This window comes from Simochromis diagramma, unplaced genomic scaffold (assembly GCF_900408965.1).
Source record: "Simochromis diagramma unplaced genomic scaffold, fSimDia1.1 OVJJ01000618.1, whole genome shotgun sequence".
In the NCBI taxonomy this organism is placed as follows: domain Eukaryota; kingdom Metazoa; phylum Chordata; class Actinopteri; order Cichliformes; family Cichlidae; genus Simochromis; species Simochromis diagramma.
Genome location: NW_024387423.1, coordinates 7,633,611 through 7,661,237, shown reverse-complemented (window position 1 = coordinate 7,661,237; position 27,627 = coordinate 7,633,611). Strand labels below are relative to the sequence as shown.

At 40.2% G+C, this 27,627-nt stretch overlaps 1 protein-coding gene and 1 long non-coding RNA gene across 3 annotated transcripts; one reads left to right on the top strand and one right to left on the bottom strand.

Annotated features, from left to right (window-relative positions):
• The first annotated feature begins 8 nt into the window (after nucleotides 1–8).
• Nucleotides 9–10,126, top strand: tmem147 (transmembrane protein 147). Of its 2 annotated transcripts, none has more exons than XM_040012959.1 (8): nucleotides 9–138; nucleotides 807–909; nucleotides 1,905–1,974; nucleotides 2,067–2,132; nucleotides 2,267–2,403; nucleotides 5,001–5,085; nucleotides 5,310–5,431; nucleotides 9,312–10,126. In XM_040012959.1, exons 2-8 carry the CDS (start codon nucleotides 833–835, stop codon nucleotides 9,430–9,432), a joined length of 678 nt encoding a protein of 225 aa, XP_039868893.1. In that variant the 5' UTR covers nucleotides 9–138; nucleotides 807–832; the 3' UTR covers nucleotides 9,433–10,126. The 2 variants fall into 2 exon arrangements, with proteins under 2 accessions (XP_039868893.1, XP_039868894.1); XM_040012960.1 differs by lacking the exon at nucleotides 9–138 and adding an exon at nucleotides 218–240.
• On the bottom strand, nucleotides 6,488–27,627 carry LOC120722128. Its single transcript, XR_005693362.1, has 3 exons — nucleotides 27,617–27,627; nucleotides 16,003–16,008; nucleotides 6,488–6,996 (listed from the first exon to the last, which is right to left on the bottom strand). It is a non-coding gene; the product is annotated as an uncharacterized LOC120722128 (long non-coding RNA).

Sequence of the window (27,627 nt, the reverse complement as noted above, 5' to 3'; positions counted from 1 at the left end):
CTAAAGGCCCCCGGAACCAATTGTTAGGTTCCTACAGTAAGTAGAGCATTGTCGGATGCATTCCGAGGTGGAGCTAAGCTTACTTCCGTTTGTCATTCAGCTAGAGAGCTGCTGGATACATGGTGTGTCGCTTGTCAGGTATTTAAAACGCAGTAACGTTCTCCTTTTCTCTTTAAAAAGTCTTGATACGTCAAAACAAGGAAAGAAATGAGATTCGTAATCACAACATAGGAAAAGAAGGTGCCGGAGGGTTTGTTTGCTGGATGTCGCGGTGTGTCCGCACAGGGTGTGCGGGATGTAGCTTAGCCAGCTAATGCACTGGTTATTCACTTCCTTTAGGACCCTACACTACTCTGTAGCTCTGCTAATATTCATATAAAATACACAAGCTAAACGACTCACGCAGAGACGGCAGACTGTCTTTGAATTTTTAACATTTTAAATTCCCGCGATCACTGCAGTGTCATCAGTGAGGAGTTGATATTAAAATACTTTTACAGTAAAGAAGTAAACCCTGGCTAAGGTTTAAATGGTGCTGAATGAACCAAAAACCCAGTGACGGTAAATACAGCAGATATTATTAAACTGTAACTGATAGTAATTCAAACCCGTAAGTGAGCTATTTCGAACTTTTTGTCTGCTGCGGGAGTGAGCAGCTTTTCTGTGTTTTAAATCACTATAGTATCATATATAATTAAAGAGATGTTTTCTCTTGTTTTCTAACACAGTAAGTGGTTTTACTGACTTAAACTAATGCAATTGTTTCCCCCAGTCTTTTATCATTCTCTCTCTTTCTCTCTCTGCAGGAAGCTGCATTTTGTGACGAGACATCATGACACTTTTTCACTTTGGGAACTGTTTTGCTCTGGCCTATTTTCCGTACTTTATAACCTACAAGTGCAGCGGCCTGTAAGTGTCTGTGTGAATCAGTCAGTAATGCTTGACGGTATAAGATTTAAATGCAGTTACAAGTAACACACTCATACATGGGCTCACATAGACCCTTCTTTCACATTCTTCTTCTTCTTTGTGGTAACATATGTTGCCAGACTGGGAAGTGTCTGCTAATAATCTTCTTAGAAATGTTCGAGCTTTTGGAGAGGGTCCACATAATCCTCTTAGACCTGCATAGTGTGCATAGTACGTTCATTAAAGGCATAATGTAAACCCTTTCTCTCACCATTACTGCATGGATATATTAAAGCTCTGTTCATCTAATTCAGGCATGTCAAATTCATTTTAAATCATGTGCTATATTCAGCCCACGTTGATTTTAAGCAGGCTGGACCAGTGAAAGTACATAATGAATATGTAAAATTACAGAATAATTTCTATTAGTTGATTGCCAAGACTAATTATAAAAAATATAAGTTTCATTAATTTACAGAAGTTGTCTATTAATTGTTTGTCTGTTAATTTCGGGGTGTCAAACATATGGTGCGAGGGCCAGATGCAAGTCGACACAGTAAATGTAAATGGACTGGTTCTTATATAGCGTAAATGAACAAAAACTTTGTCTTTTAGAATTACAGGGTATTCTAGGCTATGAGCTACTATTACATTTTCTGTACAATTATGCATTTATTCCTTAATTTAAGCACTTTAAAAGAAATATTAAGCTATTTAAGAGGTTAAATGCACAAAGGGAGGTTTCACTGGTCCAACCCACTTAAGATGCAAGTGAGCTGTATAATACCATTCATACTATACAAATTACTTTTGTATAGTATGAATGGTAAGCTGTTTTTTTTTTATTGATATGGAAAGCTGTTAAATGTATGAAAATGCATAATAATAAGTTCATAATCTAAGCTGTTCAGTGGGCTCAATTGGAGTTTTTTGCTGGGGCTATTCTGGCCCCGGGCCTTATGTTTGACCCTCTTGAACAAATGTTCTCTGTTTAGCTCGGAGTACAATGCCTTCTGGAGATGTGTCCAAGCTGGAGCAACGTACCTGTTTGTCCAACTTTGTAAGGTGAGACATTTTTTGTGGTTATGAAAATGGATCATATTTTTTTGAGGCAGGAAAAAAAGCACAAAGTTAACATAAGTAAGTTTGGGTTTCAGATGCTGTTTCTAGCCACATTTTTTCCCACGTGGGAGGGAGGAGTAGGAGCGTATGACTTTGTAGGGGTGAGTGTTTAATGACAGTAACAACACCAAAAAGGAAGATAATCGTTCTTGTCATGTGTATATCATTAGAGAAAGGAAAGCATACAGAATACCAGCTTTAGCATTAGGCTGTAATGTTCTTGTTTGCGTTTCAGGAATTCATGAAAGCCACAGTGGACCTGGCAGACCTTTTAGGCCTCCATCTCGTTATGTCTCGCAACGCTGGCAAAGGAGAATACAAGATCATGGTGGCTGCCATGGGCTGGGCAACAGCAGAGCTCGTGATGTCGAGGTTAGCACTAACGTCTCATTTTATCAAAATGTGCTACACATCTACAAAACGGGGGCTCATTCTGCATGTACGATCACACGATCAAAGTCTTTAATGTGCTGTCACAGTGAAGTTTGCATAAGCTCAAACAAGCTCAGGAGACGTTTTCTGTAGCATAAGCAGCATTACGTGAGGACCTGAAACCGTGTTGCTTAACCATGGCTGTGCCGTTCTTGTGAGAGGAACTGGTTTTAATCGAGCCAGTGATAACGGGAGGATTTAAGGGGAAGGAAAATAGCTCAGTCATTAAAATCCCTTTGCCTGCTCATTTCTTTTAGAAAGATGTCACTTAAATAAATGATATGAAATGCATTCACTGCCCACAGTATACAGTGGGGCAAAAAAGTATTTAGTCAGCCACCGATTGTGCAAGTTCCCCCACCTAAAATGATGACAGAGGTCAGTAATTTGCACCAGAGGTACACTTCAACTGTGAGAGACAGAATGTGAAAAAAAATCCATGAATCCACATGGTAGGATTTGTAAAGAATTTATTCGTAAATTAGGGTGGAAAATAAGTATTTGGTCAATAACAAAAATACAACTCAATACTTTGTAACATAACCTTTGTTGGCAATAACAGAGGTCAAACGTTTACTATAGGTCTTTACCAGGTTTGCACACACAGTAGCTGGTATTTTGGCCCATTCCTCCATGCAGATCTTCTCGAGAGCAGTGATGTTTTGGGGCTGTCGCCGAGCAACACGGACTTTCAACTCCCGCCACAGATTTTCTATGGGGTTGAGGTCTGGAGACTGGCTAGGCCACTCCAGGACTTTCAAATGCTTCTTACGGAGCCACTCCTTTGTTGCCCGGGCGGTGTGTTTTGGATCATTGTCATGTTGGAAGACCCAGCCTCGTTTCATCTTCAAAGTTCTCACTGATGGAAGGAGGTTTTGGCTCAAAATCTCACGATACATGGCCCCATTCATTCTGTCCTTAACACGGATCAGTCGTCCTGTCCCCTTGGCAGAAAAACAGCCCCATAGCATGATGTTTCCACCCCCATGCTTCACAGTAGGTATGGTGTTCTTGGGATGCAACTCAGTATTCTTCGTCCTCCAAACACGACGAGTTGAGTTTATACCAAAAAGTTCTACTTTGGTTTCATCTGACCACATGACATTCTCTCAATCCTCTGCTGTATCATCCATGTGCTCTCTGGCAAACTTCAGACGGGCCTGGACATGCACTGGCTTCAGCAGCGGAACACGTCTGGCACTGCGGGATTTGATTCCCTGCCGTTGTAGTGTGTTACTGATGGTGACCTTTGTTACTTTGGTCCCAGCTCTCTGCAGGTCATTCACCAGGTCCCCCCGTGTGGTTCTGGGATCTTTGCTCACCGTTCTCATGATCATTTTGACCCCACGGGATGAGATCTTGCGTGGAGCCCCAGATCGAGGGAGATTATCAGTGGTCTTGTATGTCTTCCATTTTCTGATGATTGCTCCCACAGTTGATTTTTTCACACCAAGCTGCTTGCCTATTGTAGATTCACTCTTCCCAGTCTGGTGCAGGTCTACAATACTTTTCCTGGTGTCCTTCGAAAGCTCTTTGGTCTTGGCCATGGCGGAGTTTGGAGTCTGACTGTTTGAGGCTGTGGACAGGTGTCTTTTATACAGATGATGAGTTCAAACAGGTGCCATTCATACAGGTAACGAGTGGGGGACAGAAAAGCTTCTTACAGAAGACGTTACAGGTCTGTGAGAGCCAGAGATTTTCCTTGTTTGAGGTGACCAAATACTTATTTTCCACCCTAATTTACGAATAAATTCTTTACAAATCCTACCATGTGAATTCATGGATTTTTTTTTCACATTCTGTCTCTCACAGTTGAAGTGTACCTCTGGTGCAAATTACTGACCTCTGTCATCATTTTAAGTGGGGGAACTTGCACAATCGGTGGCTGACTAAATACTTTTTTGCCCCACTGTATGACACCATTTCACCATGACACCAGCCATTTCTGCTGCCTTGTTTTTAAGTCAGACAACAGTAAAAAAAAAAAAACCCTACATAACATTTAAGTAATATTTAAAGCTGATAACTTTAAATATTACTTAAATCCGTAAGCTGTTTTATATTGTTTTTTTTTATAGTATTTCATTTTTAAATTTTACTTTGTGGCCACATGTCTGTGAAAGGCTCTTTATAAATAAATGTTATTTACCTTGAATATTAACGGAGTACATAAGAAAACATGTAAATGATAACTTAATTAACATGATGGACACAGAAGTTGCAACAGTTAATGAATATCTTACTGCAGCATGCTTTTTGATTATTAGTTTCCTGTTACTTTTCCCTCAGTACAAAGTAAAAGAAAAATATGCAAGACAACTGTTCCTATTAAAAGCGGAACAAACATACCTGTTTCTTCTCTTATCGATAATTTTCAATTTTAAGTTTCTCACAGACTTCTAAAATGTTTACTTTTGTCTTTATGACAGGTGGCCTATTTAAGTTTATTAAGAACTGTATATATGTAAAATCATATTATATAATCACCGAGTGAAACATGAAAAACAAGTCCCATAACTCACTATCCTGCTTTTCAGGTGTCTTCCCCTGTGGGTCGGAGCCAGAGGGATTGAGTTTGATTGGAAATACATCCAGATGAGCTTTGACTCAAACATTAGTTTGGTGAGTGACTGCTGCTCTTCTCCCTTTTTAATATTTTCACACTAGTGACTCATCTTGTTTGTAGCGGTTTTACAGAAACATCACAGTAGAAACAATTTGTTCTTTGCATGTTCAGAGAACTTTGAAGTTTAAACGACTTCATTCCTGCGTTTCTTTTCTCTGTTATAATTGGCATTATCGTCATTGTTGTAATATGAGTGATTTTATTCTGGTACATTATTAAGGTACATTACATTGCTACGGCATCAGTGGTATGGATGTTTACACGATACGACCTTCCAAAGAGCTTCAGGCTGCCTGTGACTGTGCTGCTGGCTCTCTGTGTCTATAAGGCCTTCTTAATGGAGTAAGTCTTGGATGTTTCATATTTCATGTTACCATTCTTATATTATATAGGCTTACACAATATAAGAATTATTGTATTTTTACCACATTAAAGTCATTTTTTACCTACAATAATATATTTAACATTTATCTGCCCTGTGTGGGTGTAGCAAGCATATTACTGTATGTACAGTAATATGTTGTATCCTGGACTAACATTGTTATGAAGATGTAGGAACAGCACCGACAGAAGGATATCAGATCACACTTGCAACAATTTGAGTAACTTGAATAACTCGAATACAAAAAAATCTCTGATGCAAATTTTTTGCTTCGGTACTTCATTTAATGCAACAGAGATTGTCTGGGGTACCTGGATGTCCATCATGTGCATGCACAGAGGTATCAACAGACTGTTTCTGTTGGTACCTCTGTGCATGCAGGTACTTCAAAGTCACATGTGCAACCTGGGTGCAGGGGAAGAGCAGCTGCCAGCAGTCGTCTCCTTTTCATTGTTTCACCTTTAAGCGCATACTGTGTATGTTGTTACCATTAGTTAGCTTCAGTGCTTGCCACCTGTGCCAGTAGCCTCGACCCTTCAGTTGGAGCTCATTTTTTCTCTCCCAGAGGCTTCATAGATCACAACTCTCTGCACTCTGTTACTCAGAGTCGTGACAAAATGACAGGAGACGCAGTTGGGTGCAGTGACTGTCCAGGTGTTTCACATTGCCTGCAGCAGTTATCCAGAATGCATAGAACCCTAGTTATATTTGTAACTCTGATTTTACATCAAAGCCAAACGTCCAACTTAGGTGGTCTGTAAAAAATACCTGAAATAGCTTTTAGGAAAAAATATTTTTGACTCGATAAACTGCTGCTTTATTGTGTGAAATTAGTTTTTGGGATTGATCTGCTGTTGAGTTCATGGGATTCATATAATAATGAGACATTTTTTGAGAAAACAAAGCATGGAGTGGAGCTACACTCTCAAACTTATACATAGCTTCCTAAGTTTTCCACTTAAAAAAAAAGTAAAACATATTTAAAAATATCTTTTCTTTTTCTTTTTTTAAAATTGGAGACATAATTACTAATAGAAATATGGTTCCGGAATCAAAATGATCTGTTTCCATAATTTTTACTGGTTAAAATAAGTGAAAAATTGTTGCAGTACAACTGCAGGATTTGTGGACTTAAATACACTTTAAATGAAGAGAAATTATTTAAAGATGTGGCAGCAGAAGATAAGATAAGCTAAGATAAGATAAAACACTATTAATCCCTTGGGTGGGTTCCTCTGGGAAATTCGGTTTCCAAAAGCACAGCACCGACAAAAGTTACAGAGTTACCGTATTTACTATAAGGCGCACTATAAGGCACACGTAAAATCCTTAAATCTTCACAAAAATCGACAGTGCGCCTTATAATCTGGTGTGCCTTATGTATGAATTTTGGTTTGTGCTTACTGACCTCGAACCGGTTTTATGTGGCACACTATGCTCAAAAATCTGTCAAAAAAAGATTTTTAGTGCCACTTTTTGGAGCATTACGGTTACCGTTGCCAGGAGCCTCGCGGACTAATACGTACTGTGCTTCAACACAACATTACCGTGTTGTGTGTGTATAACGACTCCAAAATGGCACCCGCGAAGAGACACGCTTACGAAGCTGATTTTAAACTTCGAGCAATTAGTTATGCAGAAGAGAATGGAAATAGAGCAGCTGCCAGACAATTCAGCATTAATGAGTCCATGGTGCGCAAGTGGAGGAAGCAAAAAGATGACCTAAAACAAGTAAAGAAGACCAAAAGGAGTTTCCAAGAGAACAAGGCGCGATGGCCGCAGTTAGAGGACAAAATTGAACAGTGGGTTATTGAACAGAGAACAACAGGTAGAAGTGTCTCTACAATCTCTATTCGACTCAAGGCAACAGCGGTAGCACGTGACATGCAGATCAACGACTTTCGAGGGGGACATTCTTGGTGCTTCCGTTTTATGAAAAGGCATAATCTCTCAATCCGCACAAGAACTACTGTCTCACAGCAACTGCCAAACGATTACAAAGAAAAGTTGGCCATTTTCCGCACGTACTGCCAGAATAAGATCACTGAAAAGAAGATCCGGCCAGAACACATCACTAACATGGACGAGGTCCCTCTCACCTTTGACATCCCCGTGAACCGTACTGTCGAGAAAACAGGGACCAGTACGGTATCTATACGCACCACAGGGAACGAGAAGTCATCCTTCACTGTAGTTCTGGGCTGCCAAGCTAATGGCCAGAAACTACCACCCATGGTCATTTTCAAGAGGAAGACTTTGCCAAAAGAAAAGTTTCCGGCCGGCGTCATCGTCAAGGCTAACTCAAAGGGCTGGATGGACGAAGAGAAAATGAGCGAGTGGCCGAGGGAAGTTTATGTCAAGAGACCGGATGGCTTTTTCCACAAATCTCCGTCTCTTTTGATCTACGACTCCATGCGCGCCCATCTCACCGAGGCTGTCAAAACCCAAGTGAAGCAAACTAATTCGGAGCTTGCCATCATTCCGGGTGGATTAACCAAAGAACTCCAACCACTAGATATTGGTATCAACAGGTCGTTCAAAGTTAAATTACGAGCTGCGTGGGAGCATTGGATGACAGAAGGCGAACACACATTCACCAAGACAGGGAGGCAACGCCGAGCGAGTTACGCCACTATCTGCCAATGGATCGTGGCTGCTTGGGCTAAGGTATCAGTCTCAAGTGTCGTCCGAGCTTTCACGAAGGCTGGAATAATCACTGAACAGCTAAGTAACAGCAACGAGACTGATTCGGATAATGATGAGAGGGATCCGGGCATGCTTGATGCCGAAATTGCCCAGCTGTTTAACTCAGACACTGAAGGTGAAGAGTTTGATGGATTTGTGGAAGTTGAATGAACTGGAAATGTAAGTGTATTGTTCAATATTTGATGTTTAACAGCTTAACAATGTTAATAGTTACTGTGAATGAGTTGGTTAAATTTTAACTCATCCGATTGTTTTATTCTGCTGAATGCACTTTAAACGCCTTTTAATCCGGTGTGAGAGGGATCCGGGCATGCTTGATGCCGAAATTGCCCAGCTGTTTACCGTAACTCGGACACGGAAGGTGAAGAGTTTGAGGGAATTGTGGAAGTTGAATGTACCGTACTGGAAAAAGTGTGTATTTTTCAATATTTAATGTGTTACAGCTTAACAGTGTTAAGAGTTACTGTGAATGAGCTTAATAAAGGTCGAGTTATTTTTTGTTTGTCTTAATGCGTCTTATAATATGATGCGCCTTATGTATGAAAACAGAGCCAGTCTTCAACAGTGCGCCTTATAATCTGGTGAGCCTTATAGTGCGGTAAATACGGTACAGAATATTATATATATATATATATATATATATATACACACACACACACACACACACACACACACACACACACATATATATAAATACAGAGACATATATAAATAAAATATACGAAGGGGATAAATAGGAATAAAAATACAAGTGAATTGCACATTTCAAGTATTGAGAAAGCCTTTGTGAAGCACAAGATGGCAGTACAACACTGGACAAGTATATGACCTAATATTTTTATATATAAAGGACATAAAGCACAATTTGCAGGTTATTGGAAGAATTGCTAACTTGCATGTTGTGCACCATAAGTGCTAAATTCTCCAATGAATGACTTCACAGTTTGGCATCTTTAGAAACTCTTGCAAAGAAAAGTTTCTTGTTCTGTTGGTGTGAGTGGAGTGAGTAGAAAATGGGGTCAGAGTTCGAATAAATATTTTGAATATACTAATTATCCCTCTGTGTGTTTGAGCAGTGTTGTTTTGCTCTTTTAATTTGAAACTTACACACATTTTCCCTGGTTTTGTCTTCAGGTTGTTCGTTCATGTCTTCCTGTTGGGCAGCTGGACAGTGTTGCTGGTGAAAGCCGTGCTGACTGGGGCCATCTCTCTGTGCTCGCTTTTCCTCTTTGTCACTCTGGTTCACTCCAACTAAATAACCCTAACCCCCCCACCGGGCCAAAGCCTTTGACAGTCTTTCTGGTCCTGATAGGACCGGGGTTGTCCTGAATCAGGAGCTGACACCACATCAGTCTTGCTGTCACCATACAACATTCAAGATGGCTGAAAAACTACAGTTGATATTGAGCAGAAGTTGGGCAGGTCTGCCTGGAACACTTACCAGTGCTCCCAGTTTATTGTGATGAACCCATTGTTAAAAACTGTGTGCGCTTTCAGTCCATCTGTTGAAGCTGCAGAGCTGCGGTGGTGACATCAGAAGGCTTCTGTAATACGATTGGCTTACCTAAGCTGTGTTGGTTTCATGGAAATGTGACTTTTATATCAAATGAATCAAGACTTAGTTAACAGCATATTTAGTTTTAAATGTTTTCCAGCATTAATGCTCAACGTAAGAAGTTTAATATATAACAAATAAATGACATCAGTAGTTTGTTTGCCCACATGTGTCTTTTTGTTTGTATAAAAGTAGTAAAAACATGCATTCTAGGACATTTTTTTTTCTAATTATTGAAAAGACTTGAGGTCTAAATAAAAAATCAGAAATGCCTGTTGTAAAATTAATGACAGGTTCTGTGATTTTGACATGAATAAATGTCTTTGTATTCTTTCTCTCAACTGTCCTTTAACAATCAGCCTAATTTGTTTTTAATAAAGCACAGTTGCAGCTATCTCAAGAAAACAATCTAAGCATTGTTTTCTTGGTTTCTTTTGTATTCAAAGATTCACACTTTGGGCTTTGCACGCATTAGCCGATCATCTCGGGTTAAAAATCACTTTAGAGTAACTCTCATTTTCTGTTTTTCATCTTTTTAATTGAATTTGTTCATGACCAGCACGGTGGGTGCCGTGGTTACCACTTTTTGGGGTTTTTTTTAGGTTTTTTTTTAAAATAGTTTTATTGAGAAAGAGGAATATACATTATTCGTTTACAGTTACAATACAAGCTGTTCCCCGCACACACGTTAAAAAAATAATACAGTTTTAAAAAATTCATTAAAAGGGGGGGGGGGGTGATAATATTAATCAGCTGGTAAAACGTTCAGTGACTTGCAATAGTTGACAAAGGAGCCCCAGACACGATATATTCGGCCTTTGCTGCTAGGCCTATCTTTTGCAATTTTAAGGATGGACATAACATCTCGAAACCAAAAAGAAACTGAAGGTGTCTTTGAAGATTTCCAATGGATTAAGATACAACGTCTAGCCCAGTGGTCGACAACCCGCGGCTCTTTAGTCTTTATTTTGCGGCTCCGGGTGGTTTGGGAAAATAAATTAGAAGTATTTAGCTGAAGTATGTCTGTGAAGGTTCTCAGTCATCCAGGTCATCGTAGTCAAAGGAGCTTGCAAAGAAAAGCGTCTGGACTTCTTTAAGTTGCTTGAAGACGTTTCACCTCTCATCCGAGAAGCTTCTTCAGTTCTAAGGTCAAATGGTGGAGAGTCCCAGATATAAACCTAGTGGGAGTATCCCCCCACAGAGGGACAAAAGGACCCCCTGATGATCCTCTAATCGCCTGAGCCAAGGTGTGAAACTGGGTGTGGGTCCCAATCCGCCAGAGTTTCGGGTGAGTTCATTGTGAAACCTGGCCCCACCTTATCATGCAAATTCCTGAGGTCAGATGGCCCAGGATGTGAGTGGGCGTTAAGGCGTCTGGGAAGGGATCTCAAAACTGGATTATAGATGGCAGAGAGTTGGTGTCGTAAACCCCCGCCTCTGTTCAAAGATGGTCGCTCACAGTGGACATAGATGGCTTCTTTCACTCCTCTTTCAAACCATCTGTCCTCTCTGTCCAAAATGTGAACATTGGCATCCTCAAAAGAGTGTCCTTTATCCTTAAGATGCAGATGGACTGCTGAGTCTTGTCCTGTGGAGGTGGCTCTTCTGTGTTGTGCCATGCGCTTGTGAAGTGGCTGTTTGGTCTCTCCAATGTAGAGGTCTGGGCATTCCTCGCTGCACTGTACAGCATACACCACATTGTTAAGTCTGTGTTTTGTCTTTCGGGTGAACCAGTTTTTGTCTGAGCGTGTTGCTGGGTCTGAAATACACTGGGATGTCATGCTTGGAGAAAACTCTCCTGAATTTTTCTGATACACCGGCTACATAGGGGATGACAATGTTGTTGCGTCTGTCCTTCTTATCCTCCCTCGCTGGTGTCTGGTCTTCTTTTCTGTGCCTCTTTGCTGACTTTAAGAACGCCCATTTAGGATAGCCGCACGTTTTGAGTGCTTCCTTTACATGTGTGTGTTCCTTCTTTTTTATTTAGCTGAAGTGTATTTTATTTGTGTTTAGTTCTTTTTTTTAACTTGTAGTTCTAAATTGGAAGATTGTGATTTTGAAATATAAAAATAAAATTATATCTTATTTTTTCATCGCTCAAAATAAGCGTCACACTCGCGGAAGCCGGTGTACCCGCAGAAACGCCGTGCATTTACCGAGACTTTCAACCCCAGGTAGGCCAATTATGGATCTTCGGATCCACATTATGTCAGCAGCCTTTCTCCACTGTTAACTATGTTAAAAACAAACACAGCTCACGCCCCACAGATGACAGCTTACAGTCCTGCTTAAAGATGAAAGCCCCACCGCTTTTCACACACGGTTGCTGTACGCATACAGCCGGCTGTAGCTTTTCAACAGCAGAGAGAGCACAGACTTTAATAAGGCATCGAGGCGTGATTGCGGGTCCCGCTCAGGTGCGTCCGCCTCCCCTGCAGCGGTGCTGCAGACCACGCCCTGCCACACACATTAACCAGGTAAATACATATTTAGGCAGAATTTTGCAAATATCTATTATTTTTTTTAGCAGCATAGTGCTTTTTTTTCAATTATTTTTTAAAAGTCAGGTCAAGGCTCCAAAAGCCCAAAGACGATATAAGGGTGGCGGCTCACAACAGTTTTGTTTGCTACATGGATCATTTTAGTTAAGCTGGGTGTCTTTCCTTTTGTTATATTTCTTTAAGAGTTCAAAATGTGTTATTTACGGTGGCCCCTAGAGACAAAGCAGTACAAACTCCAAAACACTTGCAAACTCCAAAACACTTGCAAACCCCAAAACACATGTAAATTCCAAAACACAACGGAAGTGCTCCAGGACGCTAGGGGCAGTGTTGAGCTCGATTTGCAAAATAACGCAAGTTGTCTGTATGGACGTCTAGTCTCCGTCGTGCTTCCCAGGTTGCCTAGCAACCATGATACTAACCGTTGGAAACGTGTCATACAACTTTGTTTGACAGAAATGAAGGAGAACATGTTTTGTTCATTTGTTTGTTTGTTTCTACAAGAGCTTTGTGTGATTTGATAACTATCTGAGGCTGAGACCACAGGACTGTAAAACATGATTTTTGGACTTCATTTCTGTACTGAACAGTCATTTAAGATTAGTTAGTAAATAAGAATTAGCTGATGTTGTTCATGAGACTAAAGTCATATCACTTTGGTAATGTAAATATAATATGGCCAATATTATAGTTATTATATTAATCATTATTAGCTATTACAGCAGTGAACATGAACTCTGTCAAATACTGAGCTTCAGTACAGATTCAAGTTGCAGTTATTTATATGTCTTATCACCTTAAATCTTCACTCAAAGACAAGTATCTTTGACAGTGCATATATAGGTGTATCATATATAAGAGACAAATGTTGTTCCTTCAGTATGTTGGCATTACTAAATTTGGCTCATTGCTTACATATATTTATAAAAAGAAAATGTACAAGCTGTGATAACTGTTTCTGATAAAATGAAGAGTAGACTGATATATTAAATATTCCTTTATTGGGTGTGAAAATCAGACCATGTCATAACTGCTTTAAGTCATACAGAATAGATATCAGAGCCTTAAACAGGCTGACTTCTGCTAAATGGGTCAAACTGGGCAGAAAGTATACAAACACATAACATCCTTACAGAATATGATGTAACACTATAGATCAACTTACCTCAGAATATATAAAGCATATAAGCAATTACAGCAATATAATGCAACAAACACAGCAGTACTACTAATCCAAAATACTCAAAGCTTCATAGAACTGAAACAAACATTTATTTTTAGGTCCATTCTGCTGCTGATACATACTTTAGGTTTCTGAACATTAAATTTGTTGCTGCCTTTCATAATGTGTAACCTGAATGCCCTGAGTACTTTCTCCCACACTGAAAACACTGGAATGATAAAATTATTTGAACATTACCTAATAAGACTGATTCAGGACAGACAATTAGTTATTTTAAACTTTTCTAGCAGTCCTTCACAAACAGGGAACAGTCTGTCTATTCTCTCCATCTGTCAGCTGCTGCTGGCTCTTCCTCCTCCTCTTCCTCACACACTGCTGAGTTTGTCCTGGTGGATCATCAGGGGTGCAAAGCCTCACAGATGATGTGCAGCAGTGGGTCCCTCAGTCTGTCCTCACTCTGGACACTTGCAGTCGTCACATATGGAAATCAAATGTGTGATAAGCTGCAGGATTCAAACACAAGTGTAACTTATAAACACATGTTCATACTTTTATTCCACAATCAGAGAGAAAGAAACAGAGAGAGAGTGCAGGACAGACAGACAGGTGAGAGTCTCAGGTGTATACACTGCTACAAAACAGCACAAAAGAAGGAGGATTGTGTTATTACGAAACAAGAAGAGTTCCCAAATGGTACAGTGGACACATGTGTGACTCCTGTGATTAAAGCATCTTTCTTTCAGCGTAACGAGTGAACCGTCAGCTCGTTCAAACACACGTTAAAGTCCGTTTAGCTCGACACCACCGAACAGAGGCAGCAATAAAACATAGCTAACATTAACAGTGCAGTGAATCCTGCTTGTGCCATGATATTCAGGACTGCAAACCAAGCAGCATCACTGACTTCACAGCTTGTTGTGTTTGTGGATATATGACTGACTTTAATTATACATAAAATCATCACATTCTCTGTAAGATTAAAGTCAGCTATTGAACGGCGTATATTTTGAAGTAAAGGCTTTAAAACCAAGTTAGTACAAACATCGCTAATGTCACATAACTTTCCCGACATGTGGCCAACAGTAATGTTTTAATGTTCTTCATTATAAAAACATTCGCGCATAAATAAGTGACATAATATTCAGTACTTACTTCTGAAAGTTTACTCTTCGGCGGCTCCGCTTTCCGCCGTTTTTTTTCGGCAAAATTATCCACACTACCGCCGCGCTATGAAATCTGGGATATGTTGGGCCATGAAGGCTACACCGACCCATCCTTAAAATTCAGGGAAATTAAGGACGCATTTGAGGGCCGCATTGTGTTTTGGATTTTGCAAGTGTTTTGGAGTTTGCAAGTGTTTTGGAGTTTTTACGTGCTTTGTCTCTAGGGGCCACCGTAGTTATTTACATGAATAAAATGTAGCACTTCATGGATTTCATAAGCAACACACTTTAGTTGCTCTGTGGATTCTTTTAAAAAGCAGTTAAAAACTATTCTGTTCAAACAAGCCTTTTGTTGATCTACGTATTTTATATTCTTTACATTATTTACATTTGATCTTTTACATTGTGTATAATGTTTATTGATTGTATTGTTTATTTTAATATTTGTGTACAGCGCTTTTGTGACTGCCTGTCTGTGAAAGCGCTTAATAAATAAACTTTACTTACTTACTTTAGTTGTTCACACAAAGCATAAAGGTAAAAACAAACAAACAAATATATACAGTGTTATCTTCATTTTAGATTTCAAAAAGTATTTGCGGCTCCCAGTGTTTTCTTTTGCGTGGAAACCGGGTCCAAGTGGCTCTTTGGGTGTTAAAGGTTGCAGACCCCTGGTCAAATCAAATCAGATCACTTTTATTGTCACATCACTATGCGCAGGTACACTGGTACAGTACATATTACTGAATGTGTATACTAAATATGTATATCTACGTGTGTGTGTGTGTGCATATATGTGTGTGTGTGTGTGTATACATATTTTATAAATTAAATAGAGTAAAATAAAATAAATACATAAAATATACAGAGGTTGGTAGTTGGATATTGTGCAAAACAAGTGGCATTTATATACAGTGTGGAGTGCATAATGTTGAAGTTCCAGTAGTGAAGCTGAGGTGTCTATGACGTGTTCAGCAGTCTGATGGCCTGGTGGAAAAAGCTGTCTCTCAGTCTGCTGGTACGGGACCGGATGCTGCAGAACCTCCTTCCTGATGGAAGTAGTCTGAACACTTTATGGCTGGGGTGACTGGAGTCCTTGATGATCCTCCCCGCTTTCCTCAGGCACCGCTTCCTGTAGATGTCCTGGAGGGAGGGAAGCACACCTCCAATTATCCGTTCAGAGCACCGCACTACTCTCTGGAGAGCTTTGCAGTTGTAAGCGGTGCTGTTGCCGTACCAGGTGGTGATGCATCCGGTGAGGATGCTCTCAATGGCACAGCGATAGAAGGTCCTGAGGATGCAGGGGCTCATGCCGAATCTTTTCAGTCTCCTGAGAAAGAAGAGGCGCTGTTGCGCCTTCTTCACTGTTTTGTTTATGTGTACTGACCACATAAGATCCTCAGCCAGATGTACCCCAAGGAACCGGAAGCTGCTCACTCTCTCCACAGCAGCGCCGTTGATGGTGATGGGAGTGTGTACTTCTCTGCACCTCCGGAAGTCCACTATCAACTCCTTTGTCTTTGCGACGTTGAGGGTGAGATGGTTGTCTTGACACCAGTGGGTCAGGGCGCTGACCTCCTCCCTGTAGGCCGTCTCATCACCGTTGATGATAAGACCCACCACTGTAGTGTCGTCCGCAAACTTTACAATGATGTTAGAGTTTCTAGTGGCCGTGCAGGTGTAGAGTGAGTACAGGAGAGGGCTCAGTACAGACCCCTGTGGAGCACCAGTGTTCAGTGTGATGGGGGATGAGGTGATGCTGCCCAGTCTAGCCAAAAGTGATGTAAAGGCTAATATTTTGAGGTGTGTAGGAGTAGTTAGACCAGTATTAACTGGAAGCCCGAAAATAGCCAAAAAAGGGTTCATGCTGACCTGGGTCCCAAGAGTCTTGGAAAGAATAACTAAATAATGGCTCCAGAAGTCATGGAGTCTTGGGCACAGAAAGAACATGTGACTCAGGTCACATGGGGTGGCATGACATCTCTCACACTGATCCACCACTTGTGGGTAGATCTCGGACACGGGAGATTTCGAATAGTAAACCCTGTACAATACCTTGAATAAGTTGTAACCTAGCACCAGTGTTGGGACTAACGCGTTATTAAGTAACGCGTTACAGTAACTACGTTATTATTGTGGTAACGAGCACGGTAACTAGTTATTATGCCAAAACCAGGAACGCGTTACTCGTTACTGGGATTTAAATAGGCTCGTTATTCGTTACTTTGTGTGGTGGCTATCGTGGAGCTTCCACAGATTCAATAACATTAGCAAGTGGTGGAAGCCAGCAGGTGGATGAAGGAAAAGGGAGGCAAGAGGAGAGACCCGAAGTGGCCGCCGGTCTGAGTATCAGGTGAACTGAACTTCAGGTAAGAAGTTATGACCTGCAGTCTATCTGAGTCAGATATAAACCAAGTTTAGGTGGAGTTTATTTTCGTTGTGCTGACTTTTTCGTACTGCGTGCTAGCTAGCATGATGGAGTTTCTATACAGCTGGGTGGGTGCTATGTTACTGATGTTGAACTTTATTTTGTTCATATGGTTAATTATTAGAGTTGCCAACCGTCCTGTACAAGTGGAATCGTCTCGTATTCAGAGAAAATATCATGCGTTTCGTATTGAGGTGAAAAGGAACAGTTTGTCCCGGACTTCAGCTACAACAAAAAAGACACAAAGCTGGAGTTATTCTGTGTTTACGCTGCACAGCTGCCTCTTCTTCTCTCATCCTCTCCCCCTCCCTCTCCTGTTTCTACTTCAATCACAAAACTGATCAGTGATCAGCTGATCGGCTTTTCTGTCTTGTTTATTTATCGCCCACTTTGCGCCAGAAAGAGGAAACCAGCGGATGTCGCGCTAAACAACAGCAGCACGTTTAAGCTTGATCAGCTGATGTTAGAATTTATTTAATATTACGCAATCGAAAGCACCACGACTGCAGTTTTTGTGTTGGATGTAAAAAGCAGGCTAGAATCATGCGGCGGTCAACGACCGTCCAGGCGTGGGATTTCTCTCGTGGAAATGTGCACATTATTTTTTTCCTTTCTATTGGTAAGTGGCACAGTGCACTTCTGGCAATAAGCAAGCTAGAAGACTGGCAAAGTTATGGAAGCAACACATTAATAAGAGAATTCTGAGTAAAACCAAAGTTACTTTCCCTAGTAACTAGTTACTCTGAAAGTAACGAGTAACTTGAAGTAACTGAGTTACTTTTGATAGAAGTAACTAGTAATGTAACTAAGTTACTAATTTAAAGTAACTTACCCAACACTGCCTAGCACAGGACGTACTATAACAGACATTGGATACTGCTTTCTCCCACTGGTGATCCAAAAAGATTATTCCTAACTCCCACTCCCAAGCCCTCCTAATAATAACCACCAAATGGACATCTAAATCCATGAGTTGTTTATATATTACAGATATAATTCATTTCTTATTGGGCTTAAGGGACAATTATTCCTCCCACGGTTGGACATCTGGAAGCTTGGATGCTGTGCCTAAAAATAATGAAATAGATGGGCAGCCGAAAGATTTGTTTCTGAACAGAGGTCTTTAAGTTAAGAAAGTGCCATCTTTAAAAAGATATTTAAAGGTGTTAATACTATTATGTTTCCACTGTACATAAGTGCCATTGATAAGACAAGGGGTAAATAGGTGGTTCTGTGTGATGTACTGATGCAAAGACGTACTTAAAATGACTCCTGTATTGTGACCAAATCCAGTACCACAGTAGTGATGTGCGATACCACTGATTTCCTTTCCGATCCGATACCAAGTAAAATTCAGGGTGGTATCGACGTTACTGATCCGATACCGATACTTTGTACAAAAACGTGTTTTATTTATTGTATCTTTTATTGTATGTCAAATTATAGCGTCATAATGATTACAGGATATCAGATTACTTGTTCTTATCACTTAATAATGCAGAATTCATCATATAGAAATAAAAAAACTGAAGTTGTGCGCAATTTGAACACATTGCCTGTCTGCAGCACTAAAGGACTCCGCGAGAGACGTACGGTTGGACCGTTGGAAAGGATATTTGAACCTTAACAGACGTCATATTCTGTGATATGATTTACCCTGAGGTGTTTGACGAGGTTAGTGGTGTGGCCACAACACCTCACTTTCTTGCCACATGTATCACAAACCACGTCTCGGCTGTTTGTGGAGGTAAAATACGTCCACACATGACTCCATTCACGCTCAGCCATTGTTGTGAGTGCCATGCCAAGGGGCTGCAACACATTTATACAGCCATATTTCGCATATGACTATGAAAGGCAGAAGAGGAAGTAGTTCCTTCCAATGTAGACAATCCGAATGATATAGTTTCTTTCCACTGTGTTCCTGTTAATGATAAACTACAAATTTACCCTAAATTACTAAAATATCGATATTTTAATATGAGAATTGATTCAAGAACATAAATGACTGGTATCGGAGGAATCGATATTTCAGTATCGATCCGCACATCACTATACCACAGATTTTTGGGGGTTTTTTTGTGAAATGAGAGGGGTTGAGTGGTAGTGGTTAGCACTTTTGACTTTCAGCAAGAAGGTCCTGGGTTGAAATCCAGCATGTTGCGTTTTCGTCCTTGTTTGTATTGGTTCTATCCAGATACTCCAGCTTTCTCTCTCGTGCCAAAGACATCCAGTTAGTGTAGTTGGGTTAATTGGTGATTTTAAGTTGCCCATAGGTGGCTATCTCTCTTTGCTAATCCTGCTATAGAATGATGATCTTTCCAGGATGCACCTTTCCTGCCACCCAATGAAGCTGGGATAGGCTCCAGTCAACCTGCAAACCTGAACTGAATATTTATTATACTATTAGAAGGATTTCATTAAATATTTTAAATGGATTAGTTGGTGTTTTACATGCTAGTTTTCTAGTTAAGAGTTTTACGTGTTGATTTTAGCTTTCATTAGTGCAATCTCACAATAATAACAGTAAAAGCTTAAAATACTTCACAGCTGCATGATTGGTTGACTGGATTTGTAGAAAGATACACTTGTGGTCATAAGGTACATACGCTCATCATGGACATGAATACCATGGGCTTTGATCTTTAGTGTCTTAAAAAAAAAGAATCGTGGTCAAGTTTGAATTTATTTTGGATTCTTCCACACAGTCAAAAGTACAGATGCATAGGTGAAATGTATGCATAAACTCAAATCTTTTAATAAGTGGTTCTGAATGAACTGCACGGTCTTTTAAAATTGCACCACACATCAAAACTGGAACGGATGAAGAAGGTTAACATTCCCCAAAATCTGAGGACTATGCTTAAAAGCAGGGTCTGTATAAAACCAACCAATTTAACCAACTTTTTGACTACCAAAAATGCCTGGTTAAGGTGGTAATTGCTAATGGACATTTACCCAAATATTAGTCCTGGTGTATTTGTACTTGTATCTCTATGTGTGTTATTATTATTATTATGTGTCTGGTTGTTATTATGAAAAATTCACCTCTTAACAACCAGGAATGCTGCAAACATGTGAAAGTAATCAAATTTGCTTCTGGAACATGCAGAGAATGACACATTCCTGAAGTTTGGCTCAAAATGCAGGATAACTTGTAGTTCTTTACATACTGAAGAACTGCAAGTATTAAACATCCCCCCATTAGTAAATCAATCAGATCAAGATGAGGATCAGATGGAGATAAAAAGGTCATGAAGGAACAAGAGAAAGAGACAATTTTTCCAGTTATCACACGGAATTGTCTTTCGGTAAAAGAAAACTGTATAAAAAGAAGATGGCAAAAAGGAAAGGGAAAGGTTCATGCCTTTGTATGTTTCAGGTGTCTCCTCTGCTTTTCACACACCTGATTTTCCCAGTAGTTACATCTCATTTTTCTTGGTTAACAATTTTTCTCCTAATAGAGCTCACACTGCCGAATGTTTTCTCCACCTGTCAGCTCTCTAGAGTCAAATAAAGCACTCACTTTTCAAGCGTCACAGTGGACTTTGTTGTTACATATTATACACAGACACACATTATATTAACATGGACCCACTCCAAGGGCGTAGATTTGGCATGGACGGAAGGGACATGTCCCCACCAATATCCAGCGATTATTCAATTGTCCCCACCAATAATTTGATCTCTCCGAGTAAAGAAAAACAAATCCGATAAAAAGAAAAAAAAAACGATCCATCAACGTCTCATTCACCCAGCGGCGCAGAAAGAGTTAAATTACGTTCTCTACTGGAGTCCTACCTCATGTGACAAATATGGCCAATGTGATTGGCTGTGCCTTTCAGGGAGCTCTGTTTAGTTTTAGCAGCTGCAAGCCTGCGCTGCGAGGACCTGCAAGGAGGAGAGGAGGATGGCAGCAAAAAGGAAGAACCTGGATATAAAAAAGTATTTCAGAAACTAACTGCACAACAGGCAGCACTATTAGTTATCTCAGTCTCCCAGAGTAGCATTTCTAATTTTGATTGAAACTGTCAGAGAAAACGGCAGCCTCGAGCAAGCCAGGATACTAGTTTACAGAGCCTGTTAAAATTATATGTCTAACATTAAAATGTTGGTGACACAATAATTTCTTCCTAATGGCACTGACATATTTATAGGGTTAATTTTTGAGGCAAAATATCATGAGGTAGTCATGCTTTTGCAAATATTCCACCTTGGAGTGCAGTTTGCACAAATTGTTTTAAAAATGCACTCAGTCTACAAACATTACTGATGAGTCAAGATCTGCACAAATTGACAGAAACACTGAAGCAGCTACACATTTTATTGTTATTGTCATGTATGTCCTATTTGTCAGGTGATAGAGAGTAATGGTGATACAAGAATCACAGGTGAAATTGGATGATGACTTGGTGGTTCATTACTGTATTTGAAGCACATGTGTGACTGCATGTATTTGGAATGTCTCGCTGTTATTCATCAGGTGACAGAGGCAGCTCTGCCATGTTGTAGCTCGGACAGAGGTGAAGAGGCGAGGTCACAGGTGACTGACTGATGATTTGGTGCTATAGATTAACTAGTATTTATTATCATGACAATTGTTAGGCTGCTGATGTAAATTGATTCATTAGTGTATATTTGACAAAGAATCTGAATTGACATGTCTCACTTTTTATATGGCACGAATCCATGTGTTATTTTATCAGGTAGCAATATGTCCTAGTGCAGTCAGAGGGGAAGAGCTAGGGCCAAAGGTGAGGCACATCAAGCACAGAATAATAATTTTAATCTGAGGATAAAACGCATGTACTGAGGCTGAAAGAAGCTTCAGTGCTCTCAGAAGACTAAAAAGATGGCTAAGGTCCACCAGGAGAGACTGGACAGTATAGATGTAAAACAAATATGCCAGCAGTTTATCTCAGTTAACGAGAGGAGAAAGCATGTGTTCGGCTCCTTCACATAGTGGACATTGAGTTGTTGTGTAGGGCACCAGTAGTCCATGTCTGTTGCTGTAACAGTAGTTCATGTTTAGAATAAAAAATCCCAGCTCACTGATTAGATATAAAGTCTGATTTCTCAGACTTTATATCTAATTTAGTTCTGAGCTCAGATAAAATAATTATTGTGGGTGATTTTAACATCCATGTAGATGCTAAAAATGACAGCCTCAACATGGCATTTAATCTGTTATTAGACTCAATTGGCTTCTGTCAAAATGTAAAAGAACCCACCCACCACTTTAATCACACTCTAGATCTTGTTTTAACATATGGCATAGAAACTGAACATTTAACAGTGTTTCCTGAAAACCCTCTCCTGTCTGATCATTTCCTGATAACATTTACTTTTACAATAATTGATTACACAGCGGTGAAGAGTAGACTTTATCAAAGTAGATGTCTTTCTGAAAGTGCTGTAACTAAGTTTAAGAATATAATCCACCCACTGTTATCATCTCCAATGCCCTGTACCAACACAGAGCAGAGCAGCTATCTGAACGCTACCCCAACAGAGGTCGATCATCTTGTTAATAATTTCACCTCCTCACTACGTACGACTCTGGATACTGTAGCTCCTGTGAAAACTAAGGCCTCAAATCAGAAGTACCTGACTCCATGGTATAATTCTCAAACACGTACCCTAAAGCAGATGACTCATAATCTGGAGAGGAAATGGCGTGTCACAAATTTAGAGGATCATCATTTAGCCTGGAGAAATAGTTTGTTGCTTTATAAGAAAGCCCTCCACAAAGCCAGAACATCGTACTATTCATCACTGATTGAAGTAAATAAGAACAACCCCAGGTTTCTCTTCAGCACTGTAGCCAGGCTGACAAAAAGTCAGAGCTCTTTTGAGCCAACCATCCCTTTAACGTTAACTAGTAATGACTTCATGAACTTCTTCACAAATAAAATTTTTATCATTAGAGAAAAAATTACCCATAATCATCCCACAGATGTAATATTATCTACAGCTACTTTTAGTACCATTGATGTTCATTTAGACTCTTTTTCTCCAATTGATCTTTCTGAGTTAACTTCAATAATTACTTCCTCCAAACCATCAACCTGTCTTTTAGACCCCATTCCTACAAAACTGCTCAAAGAAGTCCTGCCATTAATTAATTCTTCGATCTTAAATATGATCAACCTATCTCTAATGATCGGCTATGTACCACAGGCCTTCAAGCTGGCTGTAGTTAAACCTTTACTCAAAAAGCCATCTCTAGACCCAGCAGTCTTAGCTAATTATAGGCCAATCTCCAACCTTCCTTTCATATCAAAAATCCTTGAAAGAGTAGTTGTCAAACAGCTAACAGATCATCTGCAGAGGAATGGTTTATTTGAAGAGTTTCAGTCAGGTTTCAGAGCTCATCACAGCACAGAAACAGCTTTAGTGAAAGTTACAAATGATCTTCTTATGGCCTCTGACAGTGGACTCATCTCTGTGCTTGTCCTGCTAGACCTTAGTGCAGCGTTCGATACTGTTGACCATAATATCCTATTAGAGCGATTAGAACATGCTGTAGGTATTACAGGTACTGCGCTGCAGTGGTTTGTATCATATCTATCTAATAGACTCCAATTTGTGCATGTAAATGGAGAGTCCTCTTCACACACTGAGGTTAATTATGTTGTTCCACAGGGCTCAGTGCTAGGACCAATTCTGTTTACATTATACATGCTTCCCTTAGGCAGCATCATTAGAAGACATAGCATACATTTTCACTGCTATGCTGATGACACCCAGCTCTATCTGTCCATGAAGCCAGATGACACACACCAATTAGTTAAACTTAGTCTTAAAGACATAAAGACCTGGATGGCCGCTAACTTTCTGCTTCTTAATTCAGATAAAACTGAGGTTATTGTACTCGGCCCTGAAAAGCTTAGAAATATGGTATCTAACCAGATTCTTACTCTGGATGGCATTACCTTGGCCTCCAGTAACGCGGTGAGGAACCTTGGAGTCATTTTTGACCAGGACATGTCCTTCAACGCACATATTAAACAAATATGTAAGACTGCTTTCTTCCATTTGCGCAACATCTCTAAAATTAGAAATATCCTGTCTCAGAGTGACGCTGAAAAACTAGTTCATGCATTTATTACTTCCAGGCTGGACTACTGTAATTCATTATTATCAGGATGTCCAAAAAACTCGCTGAAAAGCCTTCAACTAATCCAAAATGCTGCAGCAAGAGTGCTGACAGAGACTAGAAAGAGAGAGCAGATTTCTCCTGTTTTGGCTTCCCTTCATTGGCTTCCTGTTAAATCCAGAATTGAATTCAAAATCCTGCTCCTCACATACAAGGTCTTAAATAATCAGGCCCCATCTTATCTTAATGACCTTGTAGTACCATATCACCCTATTAGAGCACTTCGCTCTCGCTCTGCAGGCCTACTTGTTGTTCCTAGAGTATTTAAAAGTAGAATGGGAGGGAGAGCCTTCAGTTTTCAGGCCCCTCTTCTGTGGAACCAGCTTCCAGTTTGGATTCGGGAGACAGACACTATCTCTACTTTTAAGATTAGGCTTATAACTTTCCTTTTTGCTAAAGCATATAGTTAGGGCTGGACCAGGTGACCCTGAATCCTCCCTTAGTTATGCTGCAATAGATGTAGGCTGCCGGGGGATTCCCATGATGCATTGAGTTTTTCCTTTCCAGTCACCTTTCTCACTCACTATGTATTAATAGACCTCTCTGCATTGAATCATATCTGTTATTAACCTCTGTCTCTCTTCCACAGCATGTCTTTATCCTGTCTTCCTTCTCTCACCCCAACCGGTCGCAGCAGATGGCCGCCCCTCCCTGAGCCTGGTTCTGCCGGAGGTTTCTTCCTGTTAAAAGGGAGTTTTTCCTTCCCACTGTCGCCAAAGTGCTTGCTCATAGGGGGTCATATGATTGTTGGGTTTTTCTCTGTATCTATGAAGCGCCTTGAGGCGACTTTTGTTGTGATTTGGCGCTATATAAATAAAATTGAATTGAATTGAATTGATTTGATAGGGGCAATAGTGTAGTGTGCCTAAAATGTTGCATAATTTTGCTGAGAGATCTTTTACTTTGTGGTCATCTTAGATGAGTAGTTTTTTGGACAAAAACCACCAGGTCATTCAGTGTTCCCTTAGTGCTAATGTGTTAGAGATGTTGGTGTACTATAACTGAACTAATGTTGTTAAGTCCTTAAAGTCATTTTCTTTTATTGTCATGACTGTATTTGAAGCTATTTTTATGTTTGTATGATACCTGATTTGTATGGAATATGGCTGAAGTAAACTAAAGCCTAAAATACTTAGTCATTTGTTTTTATAGTAATTTAACATTATATAATTCACATATAAAACTATGAACTGCAATTTTAAATGGTTTAAAAGCATGCAGAATAGCATATGTAGGCAAGTATATTTCTCCTTTTTTTAATCAAGAAGCAAAGACAGAAAGGAAAAAAAGAAACAGGGCAGGGTTCAGTGGTTGAATCATCCGTCCCCACCAATGCCAAAACCAAATCTACGCCCTTGACCCACTCCAAGATAAGGTCAAGATACAGGAAGGGAGAACATTCTGATACTTTCCCAGAAACACAGAGGAAATTTGAAGGCTACAACTTAACAAATTTTTAAAAAACCTGTGATCCAGCTTTATGCTGCAGTCAGTAATGTCTGCAGCATAAGGCTGGTCATAGTTTGTTTGTTCTTTAAGTTAGTTTACTAAATACAGCCAAGACTAATTTAGTAAGAACACAAGGGTCTTTTGGTTCAGACCAGCCCGTGGTCATCAGGACTTGGCTCCATCCAACCTGGAAATTATCAAAGCATTTTGGAATACTAAGTTTTTTTTCTGGAAGGTATACGTACTAGGGAAATTGCACTAACAACCAGGAACAATGCTAAAAATTAAAATTGGCCCTTGATCTTCAGGCAGTACTGCATAAAAACCAGGTTTCTGTCATGAAAACTATGGGATGGGTAGAGGAGCACTTCTAGAAATCCTTGTCTGTGAACACAGGTCACAAATTCAGGTTAAAGCCCTGTCTCTCTGCAAAGGAGAAGCCACATATGAACAAGAACCAGAAACATCACCATCTTCATTGAGCACAAGCTCTTTTAAAATGGACTGAGGCAAAGTGGGCAACTGATCTGTGATCAGACATTTCTATTTCTATCCTTAACCACCATGAGGAAGTCAAAAGTGAAACACGTATGTGACGCTGGTGCAGAGAAATGTGTCGTGAAAGTCTTAAAAGACAAATTGAAGTATGCTAACTGTGTCTTACTCAGAGGTTGTGTTAAAATGCTGTACAGTTTAGTGCAGGCTAAACAAGTTAGCTTTCTGTACTGTGGTGAAGTCTGCAATATGACTGAAATATGTGCTGAGAAAAACTGCCAAGAAAGTGTATGGTGTGGTGGTGGAATAAAAAATACAGGAAAATATTCGAAGGGAGAGGTTATTTATATCTGCTAAATTGAGTATGAAACCCACTGAATTGTGATAAATAAATTATCATTTGGGAAAAAATATACCTCAAACATGCACTATGAAAAATCTCTGAACCTTTTTGTCTTGACGGTCATGTCTATAACTTTAAGCTGCCCTAAAGTGCTTTGGAGGCAGACACATTTATATTCCAGGTCTCCAAAAAAAAACCCAGATTCAAAATCAATGAAAAGCTGGAAGGTACGGAGCCCCCCAGGGGACATGGGAGAGAAAAAAATTAGGGAGGAAAAAAAAAAAATTAGGGAGGAAAAAAAAAATTAAGACGGACTTTTGCGAGATCTCGCAAAAGTATTGCGAGATCTCGCAATAAGTATTGCGAGCGCTCGCAAAAGTATTGCGAGATCTCGCAAAACTCCAACAATGGCGGCAGCTACTTAGTTGTAATATTACTCTTTCTGGGTCACAAAATACACTTTTAAGATATTTTGAGGCGTGAATGTAGTTGTGTAAACGTCAGATACCTGCTCGGTTTACAAGACATCACATATTTGCAAAAGAGCTCCGACGTTTTTGGAGATCTGACACCCACTAGCTCGAAGCTAACGGGAGGTCGAGACCTACTACAGCCGGGAGGAACACCGCTTTCCCAGCACATCGTGCCTCGACCTCCCGGTCGGCTTCGAGCTGGCGGCCACTAGCTCGAAGCTAACGGGAAGTCGAGACCTATTACAGCCGGGAGGAACACCGCTTTCCCGGCACATCGTGCCTCGACCTCCCGGCTTCGAGCTGCGGCCTCCGAAGATGCGGCTAACTTTGCGAGATCTCGCAATACTTTGCGAGCGCTCGCAATACTTTTGCGAGATCTCGCAATACTTTTGCGAGCGCTCGCAATACTTATTGCGAGATCTCGCAATACTTTTGCGAGCGCTCGCAATACTTTTGCGAGATCTCGCAAAAGTCCGTCTTAATTTTTTTTTTCCTCCCTAATTTTTTTTTTTTCCTCCCTAATTTTTTTTTTTTCCTCCCTAATTTTTTTTTCTCCCATGTCCCCTGGGGGGCTCCGTAGGAAGGCGTGTTTTGTTGGGTTAACTGAGTATTTGGGAAAGTAAATCCTGGGTCATTTAGTGGTAACTGAAATGTGTTTGCAAATTGCTGATGTTTTATCTCATAACTCACAACACACGTCT

Excerpts from the sequence above, each read along its gene's own strand:
- tmem147 (XM_040012959.1), top strand. The coding sequence starts at position 833 with ATGACACTTTTTCACTTTGGGAACTGTTTTGCTCTGGCCTATTTTCCG. Across the intron at positions 5,086-5,309 it reads TTGACTCAAACATTAGTTTG|GTACATTACATTGCTACGGC; the intron begins GTGAGTGACTGC and ends TACATTATTAAG. Across the intron at positions 5,432-9,311 it reads TATAAGGCCTTCTTAATGGA|GTTGTTCGTTCATGTCTTCC; the intron begins GTAAGTCTTGGA and ends TTTTGTCTTCAG.